The 18,369-nt window shown below is 28.3% G+C and overlaps 1 protein-coding gene across 1 annotated transcript in view; it reads right to left on the reverse strand.

Annotated features, from left to right (window-relative positions):
- Positions 1-11,241: 11,241 nt before the first annotated feature.
- The window catches only part of ogre (optic ganglion reduced), a 108,403-nt gene continuing 101,275 nt past the window's right edge, over positions 11,242-18,369 (reverse strand). The window contains exon 2 of the mRNA XM_075371690.1: positions 11,242-15,973. Within this exon, the coding sequence (XP_075227805.1) occupies positions 15,404-15,973 (570 nt within the window). The 3' untranslated portion in view covers positions 11,242-15,403. The remainder of the gene's footprint in view (positions 15,974-18,369) is intronic.

An 18,369-nucleotide genomic window follows, 5' to 3' on the forward strand; every position in this document is an offset into this window, starting at 1 on the left:
GTGCATGGCACTGCGAAACTGGGTAAGGAGGAAAGAGAATTATGTAAGTTTTGGATAAGTAAGCATAGCTGTAAAAATTTGGATCGTGTTGACTTACGATATGGTGTAGCATTTCAGGCCGAATATTTAAACAAACATCGCGGGAAAAAACGTGGATTTCGGTGGACGAGTATGAAAGTATCACATCACAAGCTATTTTTAACATAAACGATGATAATGGTTTACAACCAATCATTAACGCTTTTCAAAGTGTACTGTATGAAGTTATTAAAATAAACACGTTTTTTTATAGATAGAGTTTAATAAGTGGGATTCCATAAATATAAATAAATATATAGTGTAACAAGACCGGTCTAACGGACCTGAGTAATGGTTCCTACCAATTAAGAAGAAAGTAGTAGAAAATATAATAATGGGAGGATTCCAGAAAGGTGCTAAAAGAAACCGTTTTGGTATAGGTAACAACAGGTCCGTTTAACAATGATCCTTTGCAATATGCCTACTGACACACCTAAACAGATGTTGTTCCGCGAGAAGAGTTACCGGACCCAGGGTAGGAATTTCATGGGAATGTGTGACGGCGGTCGATCGTTCTCACGCTCAACTGGGATATCTGATCCTGCAGGTTAAGGAAATTCGTATCTTCTTACTCGTGTTCTTTATATTCGTGTATAAACACTCCAGGGAAGACCGGTTGACAGTCAGTCAGCGAAATCAGTCTAAGCGAGTTATGATGTCAGTCTGCGAGATGTGAGTCTGCGATAGAGGAGTTATTATGCGAGTTCGACGCGATTAAGGTGACGTCACAAGTAATTCCAGTACACGAAAACAAGAAATGGTTCGGTGAGTTAAGACTGTAAGACTATAAATGAAAGAGATAATGTACTAAACTGCATTCATACATTATTAGGATAGTTTTATTTGTGAACAGCAGAGGTATTTGCCGTAAAAGAACTTCATCTTTCTTATTTATTGTACTATTGTTGTTAATACAAGACTATTGGTTAAAAGTATTAAGACTAGCGGTCATGCTTGTCTTTGGTCAATGGGACTGAATTCTGATTTTCATTATTTATCTACCTGTGAATAAATTCTGACGATTACTTTAAATTCTGTTTTGTATGAATCACTGTTTATTATTATTATTATTATTATTATTTGTATGTGATTACTATTCTTATTGTTTTATTGTTGTGTTTTTTTTTTATTGTTTGCTGTTGTCATTATTCTAATTATTATTGTGAATTGTTTATTACTGTTGCTTATTATTATCACTATTATCTTTGTTATTATTGATTTGTCTTGCTCTGCTTATGTTTTTAAACCAATAAATTGTAATTATATAAACATTTTCAGTTGTCTATCTCTCAATATCCTGATCGAGCCTCGAACACGCGACAATATTTCATATATATCTACATTGGGCCAATCAGAATTGAACAATGTAATGAATTACGGGTTTTTGGACAACCACCCCCTAGTCGATTTCTACGGCTTTACAGAGACTGAAATCGACAAACTGTTTATTAATAACAATTCAAAATTAACAGCGACGCTATTGAGAATGCTTGAGACTGGTATGATGGCTATATCTGTAAAAGAGGCAGAAAAATTTACAACACGTTTTTGTCTTCAATTTTCTGCAAACTTAAGGTAAAACGTTTCTGGACAAAGAGTGGTTAATAATATAGATATTTTTAAAGTATTTGATATTCGAGATTGTATTTACGGAATGATGAAAGTCACACCGATGTGTATTGAAGTTGTCAAACAGATTTCTGTAAAAGGAATTCTGTAGTTGAAAAGTGTTATAATAGATAATTATCTAGAATATAATAGCGTACAGAAAACATTCTTTTCGTATTTATTTGAGCTGGGATACTTTACCTTTGTGATCGAAAATGAGCTATTGAACAAAAACTGGATATCGTTAGCAAACAGAAAGATATCCTATGAACTCCAAAAAAAGCTGGGTGATTATTACAGAGATATAAGCAGCGTGCCTTTTTCGATAATAAATGACTATATGAAATCTTTTCATAACCTTTTTCCTCGAAAAATTCACACTTCTAAAGAAAACAAACCAGATTTCACAGAACGCTAACAAAGTATTTTAGGGTAGTAATCAAAATAAATCTAACCTAATTGAATCAATTCACCCTTCACTTGGTGTTGCATATGTTTTAGGTAGGACTGGCTTTTATATTCAATCTGAAAGATCGATTAAACTTATGAAGGATAAGCAGAGAATTCAAAGTGCTGTAGATATTTACATGACAAAGGAAAACTTTTGGTCTTATAACTGAGTTAAAATTCACTAAAAAACAGAAACCCCGCTGTGAAATCAGCATAAAGCAAATACTGAAAAGGAAAATTTCAGAATTTTAAAAAGTAAAAGGTTCACCCCGTTGGAAGTAAAACAATATTTCCTAACTGGCCTGAGTATTAACCCAAATACAAGTTTATAATTATGTTGTTTAGCAAATAGTAAAAGTTCAATGAGTTGATCAAGATTCTGCATATTTTTTAACACATGTTATTAATTTATTTATTTTTGGGTGAACCTTATTTCAGAATTAATATTAAACTAACAATATTTAAATTCGATTTTCTAATATTACTGGTAGTTATATTTTGTGATATTCTAACATTTTTAGATTTTCAAAATTCTTACAATTTAATTAGGTATATACACCCAACTTATTAAAAACTTAGTGTACATAATATGTTAAATTGTAGCATCAACTAATTTTACAGTAAATTCAATTTGTATTTTGTACGTTGGTGGTTTTCAAAACTCAGGGAAGTTTTCAGATATGGTTTAATTGAAAATAAAATCAGAAGAATGTTGGGAGGTGAAATGAGAAACAGAAACTGAATTTGTCAAGCCTGTTTGGGTAATACAAACTACTGTTATTTTGGTTACAAGCCAGGAAAACTTTGATTTGCATTGTCAACCTCTCCTATCACTGGTTTTTTTTACAGTTAATCAATTTTAGACATTTAATAACATTTATTATACACAAGTGTAAAGGTTTTTCAAGACGTTTTTGAACATCTTTTAAAAGTTTACGATTTATTTTTTATGGTTTTAAATGTTCATTTACATTTTTAAGGGTTTATGTTACATTTAAACTAGATTGGTTAACTTTTGTTTGTAAGATATATGTATTATTTGTTATTTTCGTTTTTAAAACATTTATTTATTTTTAGGGTTTACGTTATGTTTAAACAAGTATTGTTAACTAATTTTTTTTTTAGAATTTTAATTCTAAAAATCTGATTCAGTATTATTTTAAAAATGTGTTCCTTTTTGCCTGTTTTGTAAAAATTATCTATTATAGTACCTAATTATAGTATCTATTATAATATCTAATGGTCTATTAATAGTATCTTCTCTATTTTTGTTTTTAACAAATTTTTCCTATAAATTTGGTAATTGTGAAATATCTGCCTTTCCCCAAATTTGTAAGCATACTGTTTATAAGACTGAACAAAGCAGAATATGCAGATTTTTGGAAGAAGCTCTGTACTATGTTAAGTGCTTTTGTAGTTTTTCTAAATTGTTTTGATTTTGTTGTTTTATATTGTTTTCATTGTTTTTTTTCTTGTCTATATGAAATATAATTGATAAATTCTTATATATATTACATGCTAAATATTTGTGACAGTTAATAGTCTTAACTCTACGACAGATACAGTTTTTAGAAATGCAGCTGTAATTACGTGCATGAAAAAATTAAATATGGTTTTGATTGCTAGAATTATCTTAAAGATTTATATGTTCTGTTTTTGTAACATTTAAAGAAAATTTGTTAGCTTGTAGCCAGTTTTGAATACTATTTAAGTCATTACTTGCTTTTACAATTAAGGGTGTATCATCCACATATAATACAAGTTCTTCATTTAGATTTAAGTCTGTTAAATTGTTTATGTACCTATTAAAGAGGAAAGGGCTGATTCTTATACTGCCTTAAAAGAAAATGTTTTTGTGTAATTTTTTACCTATTGCTATTTTTAATATAAAATCTAAAATTTCATCTACTTTTTAAATATTCTCTTCGTTTCCTCTTAAACTTTTAAAGAATTATAAAAAATCTTCCCTTAAATATAACCATAACAAAAAAAGAAGACAAAACCCTGGGACACAAGAACTCATTCTTACCTATTTGACGATTATATAACAGAATTTGGATTTCAACAATTCCTAATAGTTATCTTTATAGAAGTTTAAAAGGCAAATGACTAAGATACATTTTAAATATTGTAGAATAATAAAATATGTAAAAACAATACAACAATAAAAATCAATTTTTAAAAATGAACTATAATTGAAATCTTTCTATGATAAAATAAATCTTAAAGAACTCAAGAAAAATTGGTTTCATTTCTGTTTAAATCCTTTGTACAAGTCTTGCTGAGATATTTCCAAGATTAACCCCCTTGTTCTGGTTGGAATACTACAATGAAGGGGTATAAATTAAAAAAAAAAAAAAAGGTAGTGGGTGTGTGTGTATGTCTGTGTGTTACATGATAGGGAAACCACCAATGAAAGAAGAAAACGTTAATTAATGTAAAAGTAAACAATGTAATAGTAAAAAGCGCATTATTCCATAAAATGAACTACAGTACATTACCATTCATTTAAAAGAGAAAGATTACATGAATGTGTAAAAAATTAATTTATAAATGTATGATTCACCATACTTTGGTATGAAAAAACCCAAAGAAATCAAAACTAATTCATGAATTATTGAAATTCTACTTCAAGACAGTAGAATTTCAATAATTCAAGGTACTTAAACCTAATCAAAGTTTGAATTATCAAGATTTTCAATTCAAGAATAAAAGCTAATGTGTAAGATGAAAGTAAATTATAAAAAAAATAATTAAAAGAAAGTAATTACGTTACTCTATAGCCAACTCAAATATTACAAAAAAAAAATTATTTTATGTTTCTGTGTATTAAGAAACTAGAAACAAAAAAGTGAAAAATAATTAATTGACAAATATTGTATGGCATCCACTAAATTATGAGAATTTTTGAATTAGATTTATTTTACTTAAAAATGAAATAACTTTGATCCAACCAGAATCAATCACACTTCACATCAATCTTCTCACTATCTGGAATCTATATATATAAAAATGATTGTCTGTCTGCATGTCTCTTATGCCTTCCTAAATGCCTCGTTCATCCGATCGCGATGAATCTTTCATGAGTTGTTATGCGCACACCTGCGAAGGTTTCTGAATTAATATGGATCCGTTAGGTAGCGCTGGGGTCTTGATATTTCGAAAAATTTTATTTATGAACAGATTTGTCTCACATTCAGAAAATGTATTAGTTACATAAAAAGAAATATTTTTGAGAAAACTGGACCTGCTAGGTGGCACTGGGGTTGATATATTTAGAAAAATTGTATTTATGGACCAATTTGGCTCATGTTCAGAATATATATTATTACGTAAAAAGAAAATTTTTGCAAAACTATACCTGCTAGGTGGCACCGGTGTCGAGATATTTACAAAAACCAAATAAATATACAAAGAGATTTTCTTCTTCTACGTATATAAAAGGAAATGTTCGTATGTATGCTCGCTATAAACTAAAAAACTACTGAACCGATTTACTTGCGAGAAAAGGGGGAAAAGGAATTAGGGAAAAAGCGAAAGTTTAAATTGTGTGAAGTGCTGTAACGTATAGTTTTTTAATGTTTTTTCAAACATTCAATTGTGTTCATTTAATCTATGAGCGAGTATATAGTCAAATCTAGCAATAGCGAAGCATTGCCGGGTTTGCTAGTTACATATAAATTTTACTTACAGACTATCATACATGAAACAAGCAAAATAATCTAACAATGCTAAAACTAAGAGAAAATCCTTTGGTGGTTCTAATCATGAATCAATGGAACACATGGCTTATGAGTAGCCAACACCAAAAAAATTAAAATATTTATTTATTAATTAAATAGGAGTATTACTATTTTCTTTCGAAGAAATTTAAATAATTTTGTACAACTTCTTCTTGTAAATACAATAATTTCTTTGTTATTTATTTCATAAATAAATTTTATAATATTTGCACATCCTGGCCCCATAGGAAAAGACTTTGTAATGATCTCAGTTACCACACCACCTCCTCCATTTGTAGCCCTGATGGGCTTTACCAGAGATAATCTTTTAGACCCTCTAAACTTGGTAATGCTACACTGTCATCAGTCTAGCCTCTGTCAGGATGGCACCAATGTAAATTCCTTGGCAGAAACTTTCATCAGTGTATTTACACAACCTACTATCATCTTCGTATGTCCTCTTCCAGCCACGGCCACCTACCATAATTAACAACCATCAACTATCAAATTAACCAATTTGTAGAAGCATGATCCCCACATCTTCCTCTAATGCCGAAGGTTTCACATAAAAATTCTTCCTATACCTTAACTTCAATTCAACTGCATGCTCAGATCATTACTCGATTGAGTCTTTAAACACCAAAATTACTTTGCTCATACCAACAAAACAAGTGTTGTTCACGACACTTTTGTCCTACAATTTAATTCAGTCAAAGTCTTTTGATCTATTTAAAAATCAAGAAACAGATTCACAAATTTAATAAGCCTCTAATGTAAACACCCTATCTCTCTCCGCTCTGATCTGCATTCAGGAGCAAGGTCAATGCCTACACCCTCCCATACCGTAGCTAAATCGCAGAGATAATATTTGGGCAGTAGCAACATGAAATTAACTGTTAATTTGAAGCTTCAAGAAAAATAAACTATCATTTTGTCTGTAGCATTTTTAATAAAATCAGAGCTATTAAGATCGGCCAAAAACTAAAATAATTAATGGAAATATTATTCACACTAACAACTATATGCAGGTACCTTATTACAAACAATTGTTTTTTTTTCTTTTTTTTAAGAGATGAATTTTTAGCAAGTAAAATATGTCATGCCCTATCAGGATTCAGATCATACATTATAGACATACATTTAAACCAGTAAATAAAAATTTAATTTTACATGTATATTAATGTTAATAATTTATATAAACTACTAATTATATGTAAAATGTATTTAAAAACTACACTTCTGCTTTAATGAGCCAATTAACATGTTTTTAATGATAAATTACCACTACACATAATGAAGTCACCTCTACTTATCAAATATAATTTTTTAATTTTAATCTAATTGTATAAATATTTATCATTTAAATATAAGTTAATTTACAATAAAAGTTTTGCAGGTCAATGAATAGGTGAATTGAAAAAAGAAAGTATTTCCTTTAAATTTAGATAGAAAATGTTGGGTAGTTAAAAACGGCAAAAATATTAAATAAGATAACATTAAATATGAATTTTGATAAAAATTTTTATTTTTAATCATGTGTATTATAATACATCTACAGAATAACTGTCAATCACAAATTTAAGCACTTCAAAACTAGAAAAAGAATCAAGATTTCCATTAATAAATGCATTTATTTATGTACTAATGTATACTTATAGATTTATTATATAAAAGATGCATTTTAAGATATATTGTTTGAGTAAATAATTTTTAAAACCTTATTAGCTAAGGCTGATAGTATTTACCCACTTTAAAATGAAAAAAACTTGCTTGAAATTATGTCAATATCACCTTTCTCAATTTGTTTCAATGAAGCAGTAAACAATTCTAGTCAAATTTATGAGAGAATGATGAAACTAGAAATAATTATTGAAATGTCTGCTTTCAAAATATAATGAAATCATATTTAACAATGACCAATTGTTGAACTGGGAAAAAAATAATCAAGATAACTAGAATACTATTTACTATGCTCAAATGAAATTATTGTATAATAGTGTCAAATATGATTAAATTAGTTGTGTTTTTAATTTTTTTAGCTTTCTCTCTCATTTTTATGAAATTCATTAGCATGAGTGTTGTGTGACATACCGCCTTTTGTGAAAAATTGAACAATGTAATTTCATTTATATTATTACTGATATTTCTATTTCATTGCTAATAATAGCCATATCAGTGTTGTTTGTATATTGTAAAAGTAAGAAAGACACAAGTAAGAACAAGAAACAAGAAAGTAAGAACAAGACACAATAAAAAGAGAAATTATATTATACAACTCCCTTGGTGTGGCCCTCAGTTCTCCTTAGATTAATTTATAACCAATTACAGGCGGAAGATCTTGTACGTTGTCTATAAGGACATTATTCAAACAATAGAACCTCAATATTCAAGTAATTATGGCATATAATCTAATAAATGCAGTAGAAATGATAATATGTTGTAAATATTTTTTATTAATATCTTAAGCAGACGAAGGTTTATTTATACTGTAATAATATTTATTGAATTATTTGCTTAATCAAGTGGAAAGGTGCTGTAATTATTTACCAATTCAAACAGGCATATTTTTAAAAATTTTGTCCCCTTCTGGAGTGCCTGTCCAAATTTTTTTGGGAGAACACGAATTAGACCTTAAAAACATGGTGGGAGGGTGAATAGTCTAGATGCATCATTCACCTGAATTGAATAGTCTCACTCTCTCTTTCTCTTCTTCTATTTAGCCTCTGAAACCACCGAAAGGTATTACTTCAGAGGATGATAAGTATGAATGTAAATGAAGCGTAGTCTTGTATAATCTCAAGTCAACTATTCCTGAGATATGTGTTTAATTGAAACCCAACAACTAAAGAACAATGCCGGTGTTCCACAATCTAGTATTCATATTCGCATAAAAGTTAATTGTTTTTACTAGGATTTGAACCCTACAACTCTCGACTTCAAAATCAGCTGATTTAGTCAACTAATTTAGAATTGAATAGTCTGATTCATCTTAACTGAATTACTCGGCATTAATCAATAATTAGATGTACGTGTAAGGAACCTGATAGGTCATATAAACTGATGGTTGATTCAGCCAATGTGTATCTCATAACTTCAGACCTCTGTACTGGATTATTGGTTTTAAAAATATATGTATAATTTTTGCTTCTGAGTACATGATTAACACAACCTATGGATCAAAATGTAAGTATTTACTTAAAGCCTACTTTCAGAAAACATTTAAAAAACTGACTGATGATGTGAAACATAATAAAACAAATTTAGAGTTATGGGTCAGTTTTGCAATATTGATATCACTTTGAACATAAAACAAGTTTAGATGAATCGCATCCAAACTATTAAATAATTGTTAGAAAAACTACGGTCACAAGTATTTACAAATAAAAATTTGCCTAAATGAGGAAAAAAACAGCTGAAATAGGAAGGTTGATAACCAGAAATTTTTTTTGTGATTCATAAGCAGGAGAGAAAATTGTGAGATAATAAATAAGTTTTAGAACTGATGGAAAGGAAATGTGACAAAGAAAATGACATTAGGTTATCTAATGAACTATCCTTAGAAAAGATCTTTTGAAATGGTTAAGAAAATTCTTTTCAAATTAAGATCCAAAAAGTGATCAGAGTTAACAATTTGGAAGAAAAGCATATTTTATAAATAGAGACCGGATTATTTGCGTTTGCTTATTTGCATATAAAGCCCATTCTCACTGGTTATTGGATATTTTCCTTAAAATCTAGTACATATTTTCGCTACATTTACAATATTTTTCGGTAGAGTACCTAGTTAATAAATGAAATGTTACATTGTAGCCGGCCAAACCTATTAGCTGCACGGCTCTTAGAGCGCACTTAGCAGCTACGTGTCGATGGGTTTGGTAGGATAATATTATCATGAGGTCAAATAAAACAGACTCACACAAGACAAAGATGGGCAATACCGTTCTGGCAATACGCCTCCCAGTAGGCAATTAAATTACACAAGTTATTGTTGATGCGCTCATTGCATTAGTTTAGTTTTTTATTTATTTGAGCAAGGTTTAATGTGTACTATGCCTCCTGAAAAAAAAGTGCCTCTTTGTAGATAGCTGACTATCCTGGAACATTTACATATGACAAAAATGTTTTATATTGTTGAGTTTGCGAGAAAAATATTTCGTGTACACAAAAGCTTCAAATAGACCAGCATGTCAAGACAAGTCTACATATCACAGGATTGAAAAAGAAAGGCCCATGAGAACAACTTATAAAAGCGGCAAGTAGCAGTGATTCCACTTCCAAAGGTAAACAAAAAACACTTTAGCATGTTTTTATGTGAAGCATTACTTACAAGTAATATTCCTCTTTATAAATCTTTGAAAATCTTCAAAGATTTTCTTTGAAGGTATTTGAAACCAGATCACAAACCAGCACAAAAAGACCAACATTTGTCAGCAATGGTTTTTTTCGGTAGTCATGTTTTTTGTTTATAATTACATAAAAACAAAATGTGTATTACACAATATGTCTTTCATGTATTTTATTCCCAGCATAATATTTTAGTGTCAATATCAGTGACACTAAAGAGCACTACACAGTTATACCAAAGATCTCAAAGAAAGACTAAAGGAATTAAAATATTAAAGTAAATTACATGGGGTTTAAAATTCAGAAATAGTAGTTTTGTTTAATTTTCATTGCTGACATCATAGAACCAGATTTTTAAAAGAAACAATGAATTTTTTCCCCCAGATTCAATTATTATTTAAGAATTATTACTTCTAAAATTTATGAATTACATGTGAAATTATAAGATATATATATATATAAAAGATATTTACTTAAAAGAATGCAGAGCGTGTAATGTTCGCTGTGAACATTACACATTTCCTTTTCATCAGTTCTAAAACTTATTTATTATCTCACACAATTTTCTCTCCTGCTAATGAATCACAAAAGAATTTTTCTAGTTATCAACTTTCCTATTACAGCTGTTTTTTTCCTCATTTAGGCAAATTTTTATTTTTAAATACTTGGGACCATAGTTTTTATAACAATTATCTAATAGTTTGGATGCAATTCATCTAAACTTGTTTTATGTTCAAAGTAATAAAAATCACTTCACAACAAATTTTTTTTTCAAAATCTGTTTTTTTTTTCTTTTTAGAAACTCATTATATTATGTACGATTATTTTTAATCGCACTGAAAAATCTAAATAATATTTAATGGTAGATCATATATTTTTCTGAAATACATAAAAATGTTATCATTTTTTGTACATACTGGATACTTGGAAGAAATATTAAACTACTGTGTCATTGATTTTTACAATTCCCCCATACTTAATTATTCCTCAACTAAAATAACTGAAAATAAAACGTGAAATAAAAATAAAAACAAAAAAATTGAAAAACAAAAAAAAATATATATTAAAAAAACAACACATAACAAATTACTTTTTTTTACAAATACATAATGAACACGAACTATTTTAAAGAAAAATGAATAAATTACAAAAAAAAAAAATTGCTAATCAGCACAAAATCAAATATAATGAAAATGCAATATAATATTTTATATGCTGCAATTTATGTTATTAAACACAATCGGATTAAATAATGAAGTTTTATTACATTTTTTAGTTTTTAAGAGAGAAAACCAAACTTCTTATCAGTTTTTATTACTATCACATTATTTTAAATATATTACAAATGTAAAATGAATTACTAATACAGTATTCTAAATTCTACAATACACACCTTGGATATCCCAAAATTAACGCAGCATTTAAATTGTGCGAATTTTTTTTCCGCAGGGTTGGTAGCGTTCTGCGAGGTCACAAGCTGTACTTCAACAGAACGCGGTTTGTCAACATGGGGCGCTATACGACGAAGCACCGAATGACGATCGTTAAAATTAATTAAAGATAATATTTCGCTGAGAACATGGGTAAATTAGTGACATTTTTGGTATAACGTTTCAAATAAAACAACTATGAAAAGACTACATGGAAAATTTTTAAATCGGATTCATTTTGAAGCAATAAACCTCTTACAACCGAAATACGGACGTTAAATATGGATTTTAACGAACAATTTGCAATTGCACTATTTACAAGATTCAACTAACCTAGGAACTGAAGCCAGCCAGACTGAACACTTGAAACGTCGGATATTCACCGATCGCATTTGACGCTATCGAATTTCTTTGACAAAATTCTAGATAATTTTTTTGTAGAACTACAGCTGTAGATCCAATTAGTGAAATGCGCTTTTAAGAAAATCATCGACCCAAACGCATTTCTACCTAAATGGGTATGTCAACAAGCAAAATTGACTCATTTAGAACAGAAAATTCTCGGATTATTAAAAAACGGCGTAAACATACTCAACCAGTGACAGTTTAAAGCGAATTTCATAATAGTGGAATGCGGCCGGTAAAACAGTGACTCGATAATGAACGTTCTCGTGAGATGATGATATTGGACTTTTTGTGATCTCATTTGGAAAGAATGGTTTTAGATGACATATGGTTCCAGCTGGATGGCGCGACCTACCATACGGCGCGTGTATCAATCTATTTTTGTTGTAGAAATTAATGGGCCACTCATCGCGTGCAACAGCCACCAAGAAACTCGCGTGCAAAGAAACTCAGCCACCGACATCGTGCGAACTCGTATAGGACGAGTTTTTCCTCTAGGGTTCATCAGGTCCTAAGTTTAAAGTGTAAAAGTAAGTGTAATTGCTGAATTTAAAGTAGAAATTCTTAGGGTTGGCAATGAAATACAGTTATGCAAAAAAGTGATCCAGAATTTTATCAAAAGAATTTGAAAGCGTCAAATGGATTGTGAAGGATTTTCGTGGGATATCCTATACCAATTTTAATGACAGTATTTACCTTTGCAAATAATTTCCTGACTTTGTCAACTAATAATAAAATAAAGATTGTATTCTTTTTCTGATATTAAATTCTGAGTTTATTTTGAGACACCTTTATGTATTATATAAGAAAAAATCTTTTAACATTAGTACAATTATAATAATAATAATAATAATGATTAAAAAATATATATATTAATTATAAAATTACCTATACATACATTGGAATGAGAAACATAGTCAATTAAAAGTTTCTTTTAATGAATTTTGTAAATAAATATGGAAAACACAAAATGAATATGTAAAAAAAAATCACACTCACAAATAGTATAGGAGATTATTTACAGCAGCAACCCAAAATTCTGAAAAATGACTGACTATAAAATCCTAAAAATCAGTGATGGCGAATCTGAAAATTAAAAACGGACAAAACTTTGGTCCGTTTTTAATATAATTTTTTTAAATAATTTTTTTTAAAAATCTTTTTTAATATAAATTTTTGAATTCGCTTTTTATATGTAACCTTACGAATACAATTTAAAAAATATATATTTCAGTTTTTAAGAACAATAGGTTAATAAATACTATACGGTATTACAATATCGGTCCACTGTAAGTATTTATAAAATGTATATTAAAATATACTTAGGGAATTACTTACTCTGATGTTAGAAATTAATCGTACACCAGAATGTGTGAACTCAAAAAGCTTTCACAATCTGAGGTAAAAATAAAAGTATTAATAACATTTTTATAAAAATGTTAGTACTACAGTTGTGACCAAAGACGACATCTATTGACAAAGACCATATTTTCTATTGTATGAGGCAAAGTATGAAAATTACAAAGAAATCAATAAATAAAGTAAGATCAGGTATGGTAAGGTTAGGTTAGATTAAACCGATTATATTGGACTGTAAGAGAATAATACAGTTGAAGATGATTAAAACCATATATTTGAAACCAAATGGTTAATATTAAACACATTCATTATATACATAAGCATCCCTAATTTTTAATAATCTATTATATATGAAGACACATTTTAAAATATTTTTTGAAGAATTTGTCCGGACGGTTCAGAAATCAGCCACATTTTCTGATTCACAATTTCCTGTAATTAATTTTTCAGAATGAGTTGCTGCTTCAAATCATCATCTTACTATTTTACACTTTACACACTCACAACTAAATATCTAGGTATATCGTAGAAAAAACTATTAAAATAACTTTTAGGTTCATCCCATCCTATTCTTGCTATAAACAAATTCCTTATAATATTTTGCAAAACTCGGAATATAAAAAAATATCACAAAAGCTTCTCATCTGATCCGTTATACAAAGTTTTTAAATTTTCTTTGACCAAAATTTTACAGTTTTCTTTCAAGTAGAAAAAAGAGGATGAACGTAAAAGAATAATTAATAACTTTATTCCTAGTATACAAATATTATACATATACTCAAATTAAAATATTTTAAAATTTATTCAAAAATTAATATCAGTCCATTTAGATAATATAAATAAATTGTTTTATAAATAGTGGTTGTGGAATTATGAACGAAGGAAATAGAAAAAAATTTAATTGTAGAAAATTATTTCTTTAAATTGTTAAAAAATAATATTTCATAGAATTATTAATTCTAGGAAATATTTTATAAAATTCAATTTTGCAATATCTATTAATATATAATCAAGACTTTTTTTTTAAATACGTAAAAATATATTACAAAAAATCAATATTTTTTATTTTTAAATTCAGTTCTGGTTTTATGTAAACCATTATTCTAACTTTACACATCAATTTATAAACATAAAATATTTTTAAATTAATTAATCAAAGTATAATAATATATATTAAGTATAATAAATGACAAGTAAATTTTTTTAAAGAAATTAACTCCTGTTTTTAAAGTACATAGATATCCATATTTATAACAGAATTTTTGTATGAATAAATAACTGGTATAACGAAATTAAATCGGTATTTGCTTTTAACATTTTTAGATTGAAATTTTTTTATAGATTTAAAAAACCGTGTTCTTTTAAAAGTTTACAATAAAAAATATATCTAACATAAAAAAAACAAAAAAAGAAAGAAACAAAAAGAAAGATCTTTAATAAAAAAAACCTTCCACTACCACAGATTCATAAAAAAAGTATATATATAAATATAAAAAAATATACAAGAGGTTTATTGCAATTTTTATATAAGAAAAAATACGCTAGAGAAATAACTATATGTAACATGAAAAAAAAAACAACAAATTGTTTTCAGTCTGCTTTGCAATGCATGTAAAAGAAAGTGGATATAAAAATATTTATATAAACCACTGGCAAAAGCATCGATACAAAATAAATAATATCATTTATGATGTAATATTTTTATTTATTTATTTATTCTATAAATTAATATTATTTAGTCTTGTATGGCAGTTAATAATAATAATAATAATAATAATAATAATAATAATAATAATAATAATAATAATAATAATTTAATTAAATAAATATAAGACATAATATCATCGATTCATAATATGGTGACAATGCTGGCACCACTGATCCTTACATATTTATATATATATATAATCATTGAAGTCTAGATATAATTCTTTTTAAATACCGTAACTATGCATCCGATATGGCTATAGATACACTAGGTATTTCTTGTCGAAATCTTTCCTTATATCATTGATTACTAGCAGCCGTTTCAATCTTTTTAGCCAACTCCATAATAACTTCTCTATATATCAAAGGATCCATATTACGTCCTAACATATATAATATCCACCAGTCACCCATATCGGTTTTTCTAGTGATAGCTTCGGCGATTTCAATCGGTACCATTCTATTTCTAAATCTTAATAGACGGGGTCTGATTGACGGACAAGATAAAATAAGAATTCTATAAACGACGAGCATCGTTAATAAAGTAGCAAGAATTATAAACCAAAACCAAATAAATATATATGTTTTTTCATTAACGATATTTAATGGAAGTATACAAAGCGAATCGTGTTTTTGTATCGAACCAGAAGCACCATATTTATGGAATGTACATTTAGTTACACGTGGAAATACATATACCATCGGATCGACTCTATCTTCTTGCGCTTGTTCAGAAAATGCCATTACTCTTAAACCGTAACTTAAAAATTCACCGTCAAAAAACTTATTCATAAAATATAATTGCAGGATGATATTAACGAGACATAATGCTTCACATATCCAGTAACGTATTGCGTACATGTTATGCCTCTGTAACAAAAACAGAAAAAAAAATTATTAGAACCATATTATATTAATAAAAATAGATAAAATAAAATTTACTTTTAAACCGGTAAATAATACGCAGGGCTTGGAATTACCAAAACTAATTTTAGTTATTTTATTATTAACTATTTTTACTATTCTAAAAATTTGACAAAAACTGGATAGACGTTTAGGCCCTTCGGGCCTTTGGGAGAGAGAATGACCTTCTCTCTCCCATCATGCCCCCCTGGATCTGGCCCTGTCAAAATGTAAACAGATAAAATAATATCTTCTTTTAAACCGGTAAATAGCCGGAATTACCAAAACTAATTTTAGTTATTTTATTATTCTAAAAATTCGATAAAAAACTGGATAAACGTTTTACATTTTCACAGGGCCAGATTCCGGGGGGCATGGAGGTCATGCTGTCACCCAAAGGCCCGAAGGCCTTGCAGTTTTCAAACTGCAAAGACTTAAAACATTTTACAAAGTTCTCAAAATTATATATTAGTAAATATATATTTTTTCTTAATAGGCAATTAAGAAAAGCTGACGTCAACTGCTCTAATGCATATTCATAACGACATGCAAATTGATACAAATCGCGTTATCGATCAGTATGCTAAGATGCATAATCATCGAGATGAATTTATTTTATAAATAAATTATTGTATGAAATAAAATGTGTAAAATTTTGAATTATAATGGTTTAATTATAAATATTGAAATAAATGAACAAATAAAAATCAATTTGATTTAAATCTTCATCTTATTATTTTTTATCCCATCTTATATTATTATATAATTTTGATTGTTTGCATGACAATTTTGATTAAAGTTGTAAGGATATACAGTCCGTGCTTAAAGTTAATTCAGATTCTGGATTTCCCGTGAGGGTCATTTCGAATAACACACAGCTTAATTTTTATAAACAGAAATAAAATTGAAGAAACTTAAGCACTTTTTTGATTTTGCCAAAGCCGTCCCTTTTTATTAATAATTGGTTAAATATAATACACTAATGATTGGTTAAAAGATTTTTCGTGTTTAAAAGTAGTTCAAAAAATATTATGTATCCAAAAGTGTATGAAATATTATATAACCAACTCAATTAGAAGGGAGTAGGAAAATGTGATTCCTTACCTCCAATGCCCCCCCCCCCGAAATTCAATGGAAATTAAGTTTGGATCCACCCTTGCACTTTGACCGTCATTTTAGACATCTTCCCGATAACATATCAAAAAACGAAAGATACGATTTTCCTACTTTTTAATATCCCATATGAATCTGAACTCAAAATTTTGAAATTTTATGAAAAGTGCGTACGAACGGAAATAATGATTCCAGTAATGAATCAACTAAGATGATAAAAGAGGTAACGAATTGGTTCGAAAAGTCTACAAAGATATTTTATTTTCAAAAAAGTTAGACTTTTATTTTCAATTTAGTGAATTTATAAGTACAATTTTTTTAGTTATAAATTTACAAAATAAGTTATATAAAATGATTGTCTTTAAAATGAACTGAACCAAATTAAAAATGTGAGGTTTTATTATGTTCTGGGTAGGTTCATATATTGCATCCTTTAAAATCTGAGTGGTAAAATACACAGAGAATGGATCGGCGGTGTACGCAGTACCACGTTATATTCGTTGCCATGTTGTCCAAAAAGAAAGAATTGTACCCATAATATTATACTACACATAAATAATATATACAAAATTTCTCACCCGCACGCTCTTTAATTATCCTACATTAAAGAGCAATGATTTTTTTTGGCAGAAGTGTTTTTTTTTTATTTTTAATATTTGTCTCTTATAATAAAATAATCCTTAATAACTTTCCTTTTATTTTACAAATTATTAATACATTTATTTACAAATAGACCGATCGAAATAACTCATTTAGAGGAAAAAAAATTGTTACCTGGACTTTTGTAGGTGGAAATTTTAAAGCGACTTATATAACAAAAAAAAAAAAAAAATAACAAATGCGTGAGCGGGGGTGGTGGAGATTGATTTGAGGGGGGTGTTGAAAAGGGGTGAAAAATGGTATTTTTGCGATTTCCGGTGAAAGTTGTCAAAAAAATTTGTGATTATTGAAGATAGAAAGGTATACTTTCACCAAGTTTCGTCAAAATATTAAATTATTTTTGTGGAAATGAAAAATAAAAAACGAAAAAAAAGAAAGATTTTTCTCGTAAATTTTGAGGTTATGTTAAAAAGTGACCTCTACATTTATTGGAAATTTTTTCAACCCCCCCCCCCCACCACAAATCACCCCTCTATCACCTCCGCTCAGGCATTTATTTTATTTAAATTTATTATAAGCCCCTTTACCATTTCCACATATTAAAGCCCAAGTAACAATTTTATTTTTTCTAAGTGTATTTTGGTTGGACT

Source organism: Lycorma delicatula, chromosome 7, assembly GCF_047948215.1.
Source record: "Lycorma delicatula isolate Av1 chromosome 7, ASM4794821v1, whole genome shotgun sequence".
Taxonomy (NCBI): Eukaryota; Metazoa; Arthropoda; class Insecta; order Hemiptera; family Fulgoridae; genus Lycorma; species Lycorma delicatula.